Here is a 14,029-nt window from a genome sequence, read left to right as displayed (position 1 = left end):
AGGGCAATGTAGCCCCTGACATTCTAGCTTATGAGTTTCATTTTCCTTCAAGAAAGGGGCTTCCCTTCCCTATTGAAAGTTTGGATTGACCTTTACTATTCCCAACCATGGCAATCTGGATTCTGTTAGGTTTCCTTCCTCTGGACTTCTTTTCACCTATACCAACTTTGTCAAGTTGGGAGTCAGACTAATGGATGGTCCAACTCTTTAAAATGTCCTCTTCATCAAAAGCTCCTCAATCCTCCTCATCGTCTTCCCATGGAATATCTTCTTCGCCTTCATTTGGCTCAGCCCTTGCTTCATTAACCAAGCTAGCACACTGCACCTGTTCTTGCAACCGGTCACATTCGGCATGCCAAACCGTCCGAGAACCTTCAATACTCACATCAAGTACATTCATAGCAGCTTCGACCTTGTTGAGGGCTTTTTCCACTAAGTACGTAGCATCTAGCTGGTTTGCAAACTTGTTCCCTCCTTCCTTATCATCCCTTTGTACATTTCCTGCACTTGATCCTTTTTCCCCCTTCTCTGACACCACCAGAGAAGCCGAAGCCCCATTATCCAGTGTATGTGCCTGACCTGGCTCCTTATTCACCCCGACAAAATGTGCAACTCTATCTTCAAGTGAGGACTCAACAAACTTGCCCTTGGGGCCGATCAAACATGCATCCTCTGTGTGACCTTCCTTGTTGCACACCGAGGATCTTTCCAGTTGATCTTCAACCTCAATCTATTGCAGCCAACAACCTGCATTTGTATTTATTTCTAACCATGCCGGTAATAGGAAGTGAGGTTTCCAACCGACACAAATTCTCGCGTACAAACTAAAATCTTCCTTTTCAATAGCTTCATCTGATTTGAGATAAAACCCTAGTTTATTCCTAATCATTTGGAAAGTCTCCCCGTTCCAATACTCCCTTGGAAGATTATAGAGGCACGGCCAGATGGGAACCTCATCCACAGAGGCCTTAATGGGATTGAAATTTGATTCCCAATCTCTGATGTATAAACCTCTGCCTCCCAAGAAAAAAGGCCCATTATTTAGTACCCAGTTCTTATCTTTGTTATTCTCCGTAATGATCAAAAAAAACTTGTTTGGCATTGTCTTAATCTCCACATTGAAGGGCCACTTCTCCTCACACCATTTCTTAATACGACACACAACTGGCCAGTCCCCAAAGCATTTCAGAAAGAAACCCCTTTCTCTAAAAAATGCAACTAAATCATTCCAACTCTTGCAATCTAGAAAGAAAGACAGTTTTTGGAATTCCACTGGTTTAGGTTTTACCTTTTCCATTGGCTCTGATCTGGGGATCTTCTTTGGCCTCCATTCCTTTTCACGAATCTTCCGCCAGTCTGTCTTAGCACTTGCCATGTTGGTACTACGATTATTAAAACTGTTATGGTGATCGCTTTTGGATCGGTGAAAGTCCTTTCTCCATCTACCATTTGTCCTGTCATCTGCACCAAACCCCAACACTATGTTTTGATCCTCCCAAGCCCACTTAGGTTTCGTCCATGTTCTGAAACTTGGGTTTGCATAAAATCTCGGCCTGTCATTCTGCCTGAAGTCTCTGGGTTGCAGCCCCAATCTCCTGCACGTCGACATAGTCGTTCACTAGAATTATATAATTAATCAAGACCCATTTAGCCTTAGATAAAAAATTATAAAGAAAGATATTAAATAAATTTTAAAATACAATCAAACATAAAAAAAAATAAACAAAACTTGCTCGCCATTTTCATGCTATTGACTCTGTACTGCGATTTTAGAAGCCCATGTTGGGGACAGCTATGGAAGAGTCTACCTTGGATAGTTCGTACGCATTCCGGCAGAGAGGCAGTTGAAGGACGGCAGTACGTCCATGCAAGAGATGGCTATGGCGAGTGCAAATAATCCCCCGCATAGCCAGTGCCTAAAATTTTAGCTAAACCAATTGACAGTGGATCACAGTTACAATACATAAAAAGGAAGATTGTTGGATTTTAGCGCAATCTTTCAAGGAATCTTGTCAAAAAAAACCTGTCCCGCCTTCAAACTAAATTTCGACTAATGCTTCAAAATCTAGTTGCAGCGGCGAGGACAGGAATATAATCCTCCAAGAATCTATATTTTAATGTACGATCATATTATTATCATTTAATTCTTTAATATCTTATTACAGGAATCATGTCCGTACAGCGAGAGGAAAAAAACAATCTTTCCGGTCATGTTCATGTGACCACTGACTCTGTTTTAAATACTCAGCTGACAATTCAGTCAGTTCCCTAGTATCTGATCACCGTATCAAGCCTGACATAGGTAATTAATTAACTAATACTAGGCACCTCAATTACGAGGACAAAAGAGGGCAGCTGGTGTCGACATATTTTATTGTTATAAAATGTAATATAAACAGTATTATTAGTATTTTTTTTTCTTAAGTCGTGAAAGCTGTAAAAAGCTAATCACATTGTCAATTATTCATTTTAAAAATATTTTTTATTAAAAAAAAATTATATGTTAATTTTTTAAAAGATAAATATTTATTTTAGTTTGAAAGATTCTAAAAATTAATTGATAAAGGCAAGTGCTACAAATATTTTTTGAATTAAACAGGAACTAATATAGAATGAGTCCAAATTTTTGTTCCTTTTCTAAATCACGAAATCTGAAGTTTCCAAGAAAACCCCTTTAGTTCTAGGTCCAACCATCTCAAACCCTTATCTTTAAGATGGATACTCCAATTAGACCATGAGAAGTGAGGGATGATTCTGTTTAAGTTTTCATAACCTTTTGAAGGCATCTAGTAAGAGAAATACACGTGAAGCAAGAAATATACGATTCACATTATTTTTAAGGGCATCCAACAGAAAGAATAATACATACGTGAAGCAAAAAATATGTGGTTCACAACTTGAATCTTGTCAGCCAAAGACAAAAATTGTTTCCCCAAGTGCAAAGCATATTTTCAAGCTTGTTTAGAAATCAGTTCCACATAGCAAAAAATGGAATGCCCATCCAAAAAAGTAGCAAGTAATATGTCCTTGTGCAGCCAGGGAGACTTATGGGAAAATGGCAAATAAGAAATTATATTAATGACCACAAATGACCAAATAACCAAAGGAGGTCAAGGGTACTCAAAACGTTTAAAAACATACAGTAAAATATTAGGTTAAGCGGACCCTAGGCTAAGAAAGTGGCAAACTAAGAAGGACCTTATTCCTTTTCATGGCAATTCAATTACAGAAAGAGTTTCAAGGTTTCTAGATTTTCAGTTTTCATGTTTTGGGAAAATGGAAGCCCTTAGGAAGTGTGTGAGAGTGATGAGCTTGCAGATGAAAGAAAATATGCTTTCTCACATACATATTAATTCAATCTTGACCTTTGCGAAATCAGTTCCACATAGCATATTTTTATTCTAATTTTCCGGCAAGTAGAAAAGTAAGTTTAAAGTGCTGGAGTTTGTCTTTTCATGGCCTTCTTCCCCTGTCTTCTTGGTTTGTTCATGGGCTTTCAAATTCGCTTTGCTGATAAATGAAATGTTGCAATATATTTGATTGTGTGCATGGTGAACAATGAAAATCCCTTCTCCTGTGTGTTTCCATTTCCATGATTGCAGAAAAAGGACAAATACAAAATAAATGCATTTTGTTCATTATCTCTTTCATATTTTTAAGTAAATACTAATAGAGAGTGTGAATCTAGGGCAAGACAAATTAATGGATCTATATTCTTAGCTTTTAAGATGAAGGAAGAGGAAAAGAAAAGGAGGTCAATTTCACATCTTTCAGAGTTTAGTCTTTTTATATAGAAGATGAGAGACAACATCTTGTTTATTTCAGATATTGTGCTTTACTGTATAAGATAGGTGCCACCAGTTTGTTAACTTCATATTTTGGGCTTGCCTATGGAAGACAGTCCACCACTTTATTTAATTTAAAGTTTGGATTACCTCTCGACAATAGGACTGCCAGTTGTGAATATTTTATGTTCTTGCTTGCTCCTAGAAGAGAAAATCCACTAATTTCTTTTTTAAATTTAGATTTTGGGTTCGAACACGGAATTTTCTCATCTGTTTTGGTTAGAGAGAGACCACCATGGCATTTAGATAGGTCCATCCTTTGTAGGTTGGTGAAATCAGACTGGTAAATGTTGACTAGGGCTTACTAGAATCTTGCATATATGTTTGATTGGCTAGCTGTTCGATCTTGCCTTTCTTGAAAGACTGAATATGGTTCCCGTTTGAAATGCATGTTTCCATCTCATTGTATAAGATTCCTTTTGATGAAACTTTCTTTCTACACTTGATGGCCGGTGTAGAAGATAGGAGCTCCCAATTGTGAATATTTTCTATCTTGGCTTGCTTCTAGAAAAGAAGAGCCACTTTTCATTTATAATTACAAATTTTAGGTGTTCCTCTGGAATTTTTCTCTTCATCTCATTTGGTTACAGAAATCACCACGGCATTTTGATAGGTCCATCCATTGCAGGTTAGTGAAATCAAACTGATAATGTTGATTAGGACTTACTAGAATCTTGCATGTATGTTTATTTTCCAAGCTGTTCTATGCTGCTTTTCTTAAATGATTCAATATGGTTCCCATTTAAAATGCATATTTCCATCTCATTGTATGAGAGTCAAGTTTTGCTGTAACTTTCCTTCCATACTAGATGGCCTTTTGTCATGCCCCTGTCCTGTGAATCAAATTGCAGCTTTAATAAATGAAGTTCAGCCAAAAAAAATTAATAGAAACTCAAAGGGGGCCGACCTCCCAAATAACCCTAGGCGATGTAATTAATGAAAATACAAAAGGCCGACCAAGACTTCAAAGATTATAGACGAGGCCGATTGAGAATAGTAAAAAGGTATTATTACTAGCAACGAATAAATAAAGAATAAGAAGCAATGACCCTTGAACAGCAGCGGCTGAAAGGAAAAGGCAGCAAATGAACAGGTGTATTTTTCAAAACTAGAAGACATGACACTTCCAAAAATGAAATATATAAAGAGGAGTTGATGCCTCACTTGAGGGGGCATCAAATGAAATAGTAATAAGAAGAGGAAACATTAAATCTATAATCAGAAAATCAGACCCACCTGGAATAGGAATAAAAAAAGCATTCAATATTAAATAAGGAAATAAGCTATGTTACCCCGAGTTTCCCAGATGGGGGAAGGGGGGACAGGGAAACGAGTTTCCAGGACGATAAGTTTTTTGCCATTTTGGGGGACGGGGGACAGCTATATAAAAAATAGGGAAAATTTCAAATATAAAGGAAAATTTCAAATATTCATATGATAACATTGATAAATCATTCATCATATACAGGGAAACGAGTTTCCAGGACGATAATTTTTTTGCCATTTTGGGGGACGGGGGACAGCTATATAAAAAATAGGGAAAATTTCAAATATAAAGGAAAATTTCAAATATTCATATGATAACATTGATAAATCATTCATCATATACATTATACATAGCAATTGAGTTGAATTGAGAGTTCAAATGAGAGTTGAAATTCATAAATTCATATACATGATGTTGTGTAATAGATAATACATGAGGAGGCATACCCTGCTGCCCCCCGTCCCCTGGACTTTTCCATTTTCGGGATGCCAGATTTTTTCCAGAAAACACATCCCCAGGTAACACTGGAAATAAGCCAATAAAAGGCAGAAATCTGACTTGCTATTGTCAGCCTGGAATTAAAAAGTTTATGTCTGGAAAATGATATAAGGTATGAAAGCAATACTTATTCCTTGCTGGAACTAGATAAGGAATTTTAAGATCTGGGTGGAATCCAAGGATCAAATCATCAAGGAAATCGAATCAAGCAGAAGTTCTTATACGTAGAATCTGCATTCATCAAGGAATTTGACCTGATCTGATATAAGAAGTCTGCATTCAGAAACAGCAGATTTGTGATTGACAAGTATTGTGGTATACGATAAGATGCTAATGTCTAAAATATATTTGAATATGTAATTTGATATAGTTATGCAAGAAGAATTACTAAACTATCTAATTCTCAAATTATTGATTTAATTTATCTATTTATTCTCCTACAAGCAATCATTTATGGATTAGGGAGGAACCACAATTGGGAGAGCAGATATGGGTTCCCCTTCTAAGTAGACCACCCCAAGTTGGATGGAATTGTCTTGGTTGGATGTTCTTGCCACTTGTGGACCAAGGGGTTGAGTTGTCTTGGTTGGACGCTCCCCACCCTTGGGCTTAGTTGTGGCAAACATTCCGAGGGCCCTATTGTGGAGCCACGATTGGGAGAGCATATAGGGGTTCCCCTTCTAAGTAGCCCACCCCATGTTGAATGGACAAGTTCTTGCCACTTGTGGGCCAAGGGGTCGAGTTCTCTTGGTTCGATGCTCTGCGCCTTTGGCTTAGTTGTGGCAAATGTTCTAAGCGCCTTATTGTGTTTCTTCTCCAACCCCTATTATGGTTGATTATGGGAAATGAAACTATAGATGCTTTTTAGTTTCTAAAGTTCAAATAGCCATTACAAAATTTATTATAGAATCTTATTTAAATAGATTAAGATGATTAATAATATATATTCACTTATATGTTGTGGGATTCATAACCCTTATGGAAATAAATGGTCTTATGAATTACATTTCAAATGTTGACTAACATTATTGTAGGGTTTAAGCCAAAGTTATGTTGGAAAGAAAATTGTTAATTGGTAAGTTTGTATTTTGAATGTACTATATTTCTTTTTTTTTTGAACTTGTGATTTTAGAGCAAGATTTAGGAACATCCCAAAAAGGGGACATTACACTTTTCTTGTCTATGGTCCTTTTTATGCCTTTCATATGCTAAACCCTTGTCACATTCCAATACCATTGGTGGCAAATGAGAAAAGAGAAAGAAAATAAACTTTCTGTTTGGGTTTGATTAATTTTAACTTGTTCATTTATTCATAATAAAAAAATTGTGAAAGAAGCTGCAACTCTGAGCTCATAATTATGTGATGTCATCTTCTTTTGCACCCTGATTTGGAAGCCTTCTTGGATCTTTATCTTGAGATTATTCTTCAGTCTTGAAAATGTAATTGATTCTCCATTGTCAAATGAAGGTCTGTTCCAGTAATGAATGTTGTAATTTACATTACAAGGATTCAAATCCATGTAACAATAACTAAGAAAAACACTCGATGTCTAACAATGAGTGTAGGCTAGATTCGTAACTACTTAATTAGTAATTAGACAAATGGGAAGTCTGAAAAGGTAAAACTAGAAAAAAATTAGTGGTTGGACTCTCTCCATTAGATATGCAGTTGACCATATTTGAAACTCCATAGTTTGAAATGACCCAAATGATGATAGCAAAGACCACTATGTTATCAATGGTTTACATACTTGGTGAGTTCTCGCCAAGTTGGTGAGTACGCACCGTTTTTTTCCCTCTGCGAGCAACTCATAGGTTTACTCATGAGTTGCAAGACTCTCGATTACTCACCGCACAGAAACTCACCGCACTTGCCAAAAAAAGCCAAATACACCAAAAATGCAATGCCAAAAACAAAGGACCCCGTCTCTACATCTAGTTCAGACTCAGCAAGTGCAAGTCAACTTGTTGGAAGGAAACTCCTTGATAACTATGAACCCACTTAAAAATATGACATAATGGGACAAGTACAGAGAAATGTTATTTGTACTTGGCGCATTAAGAAGCTTAGTGGAGGCATCAATCACCTCAAATACCATTTTGCAAGCATTCCTTGCATAGAAAAGAGACTCAGACTCGGCGCGGACTCAGCAAGGGTGACTTGACTCGAGACTCAAGACTCAACAAAAAACTCAACGAAGACTTGGCAAAAAAACTGGGCTAAGACTCGGTAGGACTCGACAAAGTGAAAAACCCAAGAAATTTAGAGATTTTTAAGGATTTAAAACTTGTTTCATGCACCCTTTATCTAATAAACCTTAAAGGCACCACAACATCATTAAATAAAAGCTAATTTGATCACATACACAAATATACATCGATACACAAAAGTATAAACGCAAATTGTAGTTGAAGGAAATAGCAAACTTAGATATATAAATATTGTCAAATGTATACAAAACTCATGGAATATAAAATCCAAGACATCAAATGATCCACACAAATATAAAAACAATAACTACAAGTCTATGGCTTCAAGGAGCCTGCATCCCTCCTACAAAAGCATCTAAGGTAGGTCCTAGATGATTCAGCAGCCATAGTCTCTGTCTGTGACTCCATGCCACCCTCACCAACATTAGTTGTGCCTGTGTTTACTCGTGCTCAATTGGATGAAAAAAGCAATGGTGAAAGTATGGATGCTCAATTCTTTCAAATGGTTGGACAAAAGGAAGAAACCACACTCTCATCAATTTTTAAGTGGCTTCAAATGGTGAGATGGTTTTTCTAAAGTCAATTGATGTCTCCAACATAATAAAGAATGCAGAAAATTTGAGCTTGACATTAGAGGAGATTGTTTTAAAGATAAGCACACAAAATGTGGTTCAAATTGTTACTAACAATGCGATGACATATGTGTTGGCTGGAAGATTGCCTCAAGAGAGGCAAACACTTTTTTGGACCCTTTGTGCAGCTCATTGCCTCGACCTTCTTTTGGAGGACATAGGCAAAATAGATTGGGTGAAACCAATTGTAAAAGAAGCAAGAGAGATAACAAAATATATATAATCACCCATAGGTTCTTCAATTGGTAAGAGATCACACCAAGAAGGAAGAGCTTGTACAATCGACTACAAACTTTGCAACTAATTTTCTAACACTACAAAATATTACTAGCTTATTGAATCCCTTGAAGCAGATGTTTGTGAGTCCACCATGGATAGACTCAACTTATTCAAAGAAGGTTGATGGAGAAAGGATCACAAAAAATATTATGGATGTTGATTTTGCAACTCGAGCATTAGAGATTGTCAAGGTAACTTCAACATAGCTTAATTTTCAAATTGAATCTTTTAATTTTAAACTTTAAAAGTTTTCTTTCAATTGCATTATAAGTTGTAATTTAAATTTGCTTCTACTTTGTACTTTATAGGTGATTGTTAGAGAGGCTTTTGCACTTAGTGGATGGGGAGAGAAATGCAATGAGATATATCTATGAAGCAATGGGTAGGGCCAAAGAGACCATCCAACATTATTACATGAGAGATGCAAATAGATTTCCATTTATTTGGGAGATTATTGATTGGAGGTGGAACAATCAACTCCACCAACCCATTCATGCAGCAAGGTACCATCTTAGCCTCAAGTTCTTCTCTAATAGCTTCATGGATGATAATAGGGAGGTTATGGAAGGCCTATCCACATGTATTGAGAGGATGACATCTACAATTGAAATGCGAGACCTAATCATTCTAGAGTTGCAAAGTTATAAGGCAGCTAGGGGGAGGTTGTTTTCTTTGAAATTAGCTATACGAGGAGAGACTCAAACACCAAGTAAGAAAAAGTGAAGCATTATGTCTTCCAAATTATAAATTACAATTATTAATAGAATATTGTTTATTTACAAAAACTTGATTATCTTATTTGCATGTTCTTGGTGGGAAGATTGGGTGGAAATACCCCAAATTTGCAAAGGCTAGCCCTCCGAATTTCGTCTCAACCTTGTAATGCTTCTGGTTGTGAGCACAATTGGAGCTTGTTTGATACCATTCACACAACAAAACATAATAAGTTGACTCAACAACGCCTCAATGATCTTGTTTTTGTGCAATATAACCTTAAACTTCGCACAATAAAGGTGTGGCACCAGCTAGATAAACTAATTGATTTGGATGAGATTGATCCCTACAATGACTAGACCATGCAAAATGATGAGGCCTCCTTGTTTACAGAGGATGAGATTGCTGATTTCAAGAGGCAAACCATGGAGGATGTGGCTGTAGTAGAAGTAGGGAAGATTGGATTGGATAACATTGATATGGTGGAGGAGCAACTACCATCTACCAACAAGGTGGATCCATAGGCACGATCTTCTACACCAAGTAGGGAGCCAAAATAGAGTGTGAGGACCATACCCTCTACCTCCCAATTTTTCACTAGGGTAAGGAAGAGGAAGATTTAATACCTATAATGTTTAAGTTGCCTAGATATGAAATTTACAATCATCATAAATTCATAATAGTTATTAGTTAGTAGCTAGCTATTGTATCCAATTCCACAATTCATCTTTGCATGATGATGCCATTTTGTAATCCATATGTATTCAAGAATCAAATTTAATAAAAAACACTTCCTCAGTTTTCTACACTCATTTGATTTTGCAAAAAAAAATGTTTTTATAAGAAATTTTAGTACTATTTAAGTTGTTGAGTTTTTGTCGAGTCAAAAAATTTGGGCTTGCAAGTACTCTCCAAGTCCAAGTTTTTGATCTATGGTGTCATCCCTTGAAACAAAAAATCCAAAGAACTATATACAAGGCTTCCTATATGCAATAAATGCACTTTTGGAGAAAATCAGGAATCTAGCAATCAGAAGCATCAACCAAACAACAAACAAGCGGAAGTACATAGTACAGGAGTAAAAGGTATCAATAAGTATAAAATGCCACAACACCAGCAGAAAACCCTTGGAGAAGTCTACATCAACAAAAATCTTCTGCTTTAAATGAAAATTAAATATAGATATGCAAGCCTTATTAGATTTAAGCTGCACCCATAACTCCTATTAATCAATTTTGGTCAAAAAACAAAAATAGATCTCACAATGGAGAAAGGACATTGCATCAAGTTGGTGACCAACTACATAAAAAAGCTTTGCAGCGATTGCCAAGATCAACTGAAACAAACAGTGCTTACAGCAAGGATGTGGCGGTAGGAACATGGTGAAACCATGCCTCAAGCAGCACAATAAACAAACAAAATCAACAAGATTGTAAGGGACCATTGATATGCACAATGGTTGATCTTCCAAAAATTCTTATAACTAATGATTTAAAGTAGAAATTAAGTCTACCATAGTTCATAGATGAATTGAAAATGGGATACTATTCTCCCTGGTTAAAGATAGGCCTAAATTAGGAGCTAAACAGTCATGCCTTCTACATAACAGGTGATAGGGTCCTCTAGGAAGGAAGCTACACCTTTGCATCTGTAAATCTGCACATGATTCATAGAGTAAAAAAGACTCCTCTGATTCATGTTAACATTAACAAATCAATTACTAATAAAAGAAACTCTTCATTTCTTCCTCACTGCAATTCTGTGTAATTTGCAATTTCATTGCACTCAATGATTTGGAATATATTATGATTTGGCAGTACCCTTTGTACCCCCTTGGCCTCATGGGACCATTTGGTCACCACCATGAGGTGGCAAACCTAGGAGAGTACCCCATTGCCGTACTCCTCCTGTAATCCCTCATTTTCTCTACCATGGTTGAAAAACAGAATATATATATAATGTCAAGTATTCTAGGTATATATTAAACAATCATAAAATAACATCATATCATTAATCAGCAGTGAGCAGATATAAAAAAGGTTTATTATGCTATATATATCACAATAAAACCCATACCAAATCACAGTTATAATACCAAAATGCAGTATGCCTGAATTAGTTATCAATCTCAGATCTTATCTCTTCGATGTCTTCTCTAAAAGACTTCCTGCCTCTTTATAGTTCTCAAGATAGGCTGAATAGCCACATCCTTTCTCCTTCGTTCAAGAGAGGTGTCTTTTCTCAATGAACCGCTGCCTCCCTTAAACTAATCGCATGCCTCTTAGCATCGTGGCCGATATTAACTACTTTGCTTGAGGGTTTATTAAGATCAGATTGCCGCCTGGGAAAGCTCAAGGTTCGCAACAAAGGAAGGTATATTGGCTTTCAATCTTATAGGAAAGTATGAAGTCTTATTAATTAAGGCACACTTCTGAGCAGCAGTAGTGTATTTATATATATTCCTTAATTATTTTATTATTTTATTTATTTCTGATTACTTTAAAAGGATAATGAATATTAATATTATATTGCATTGGGTTAAATTTATTATGACATGGTCGGGGCATGACATAACAACCTCCACAGGTTTCAATAATTGATATTAATGTGAGACAAGTTCTTGCACAGAGGCTACCAAATTTCACAATAATATAACAAACAGATTTCTTGCTATTGTGTAAAGAAACTTAGAATTGCTCAAAATGGAATTCATAACTTCGTATTTTATGAATATAGACAAGGTACCAGATCAGGGTCTTGAGCAAGAATCCAATTTTCCTAGAAAAGGTATTTTACATGCAGAAAAGAATGTTAAACAGCATAGGTGTAAAACTCTTGAAAGATGGAGACCACGTAACTCACCTGAAGAATAGCGGCTGTAGGGATATTAGTTGCACTCTCCTCCATGACATCCCTTCCAAGTGGTGCAGCTCCACTGATGATTTCCTTGAGAGAAGACAGATCATATTGTGCAAGAGTTTTCTTACTCTTTGCAAGTGCAATCACAATGGGCGGCACTATAGGCAAGTGTGTAACTTTATAGTCTCGAATGACCTTTAGCATCCGCACAAAATCAAATTTACCCATGGAAACCACAGCATTTCCTCTTTGAAGCTGACCAAGTGTGACAACTGCCAAGCCATATACATGAAACATTGGAAGGAGACATAACCAAATCAAGTGCCTCTCACCCCTGGCTTCTTGGTCGGTGGTCACCATCAAGGCAGATGCCATAAAATTTCTATGAGTCAAAACTACCCCTTTGTTGATCCCAGTAGTCCCAGAGGAATACAACAATGCAGCCGTGTCTCTTTGCCTAATTCTAACCACAGGTGGACTCTTGTGGGCTCCCATGTTTAATACTTCAGAAAACAGAGTGATTGGTATACCTGACATAGACCCACTAAGATCACCATCCTTACGAGACCCTATAATTATTGCGGGTAAGCCCAAATCCTGGACTTTACCCCAGAGCTCGGGGACTGTAACGATGAGCTTGGTCTTGGAATCCTGCACCTGTTTGTTGACTTCCATAGTGGTATACAGAGGATTCACGGTGGTTGCCACTGCCCCAATTGATATAATTCCCAGAAAACACAAAGGAAAATTAATGGAATTCGGGGCAAATATGAGAACCACATCCCCCTTCCTGATACCAAGTTGGTATAATCCACTGCCCACCCGGTGTACTTTGTCTTGGAAATCTTTGAAAGAGAGTTTCTCCCCAGAATCAGCATCAATCAATGCTATTTCATGAGCATAAGCTGCTGAATTTCTAAACATGAAAGAGACGATGTTTGCATGCTCGTCCTTTGGAAGTAGGAATGGGGCGCGGAGGGATCTGAATATTCCATCCTTCCCATAACCGCACTTTTCCATCATCATTTATTATTAGTAATAGTCACTGTGTAGATGAATATTCTACCGGCTATATGATGGATTGACTGAAGATGCAGACCCTGTGTCAGCTATGAGGGCTAACAAATCACAAGAATTGTATGAGAGGTCTGTGATCGCCCACGCCAGATATGTGGGATTCGAACAAGAGCGTGTAGATTAAAACTATGCTTTTAAGTAAATCGTTTTAGAAAAATATTTTAGGTGTTTTCAGAGTTATTTACTATAGTGGAAAATTTTGTAATTTATAGGTGTTTGGAGCATCTTTTTGGTTCAAGATTCTAATTATGATCTTAAAAGAGGTTTTTTTTTAATATTTTATAGTTGTTTCCAGACTTATTTTAGAATTATTTATTTTGAATTGGTTTTTGTCATTTATAGTTTTTTGGAGTATAAATCTAAGTTGATATCTTTTTGGTTTAGTCAAGGTCATGGTGATGGTAATCTTATTTTTCATTTAATACATTTTTAAGAGTTTGAATTTTGGTGGATGGTCATTTAATACATTTTTAAGAGTTTGAGTTTTGGTCGATGGCAATTTAAGAACATACCATGGCCCTCATCAATTATGCTCAATCAGTTGAACTACAATCTTTCAAAGTTAACAAATTTTGAAAAATTGATAATTCAACAAAAAATTACAACACTTAATATTATAAAAAAAAATTGAATTTTTTAACAATAGT

The 14,029-nt window shown here is 36.5% G+C and overlaps 1 protein-coding gene across 1 annotated transcript in view; it reads right to left on the bottom strand.

Moving 5' to 3' along the window:
- LOC131028580 (probable CoA ligase CCL7) overlaps window positions 1–13,556 on the bottom strand; it is a 123,511-nt gene extending 109,955 nt beyond the window's left edge. The window contains exon 1 of the mRNA XM_057958891.2: window positions 12,309–13,556. Coding sequence (XP_057814874.2) covers window positions 12,309–13,331 — 1,023 coding nt within the window. The 5' untranslated portion in view covers window positions 13,332–13,556. The remainder of the gene's footprint in view (window positions 1–12,308) is intronic.
- Between the last annotated feature and the right edge of the window lie 473 nt (window positions 13,557–14,029).

This window comes from Cryptomeria japonica, chromosome 8, assembly GCF_030272615.1.
Source record: "Cryptomeria japonica chromosome 8, Sugi_1.0, whole genome shotgun sequence".
In the NCBI taxonomy this organism is placed as follows: domain Eukaryota; kingdom Viridiplantae; phylum Streptophyta; class Pinopsida; order Cupressales; family Cupressaceae; genus Cryptomeria; species Cryptomeria japonica.
This window is presented reverse-complemented; position numbering and strand designations above follow the sequence as displayed.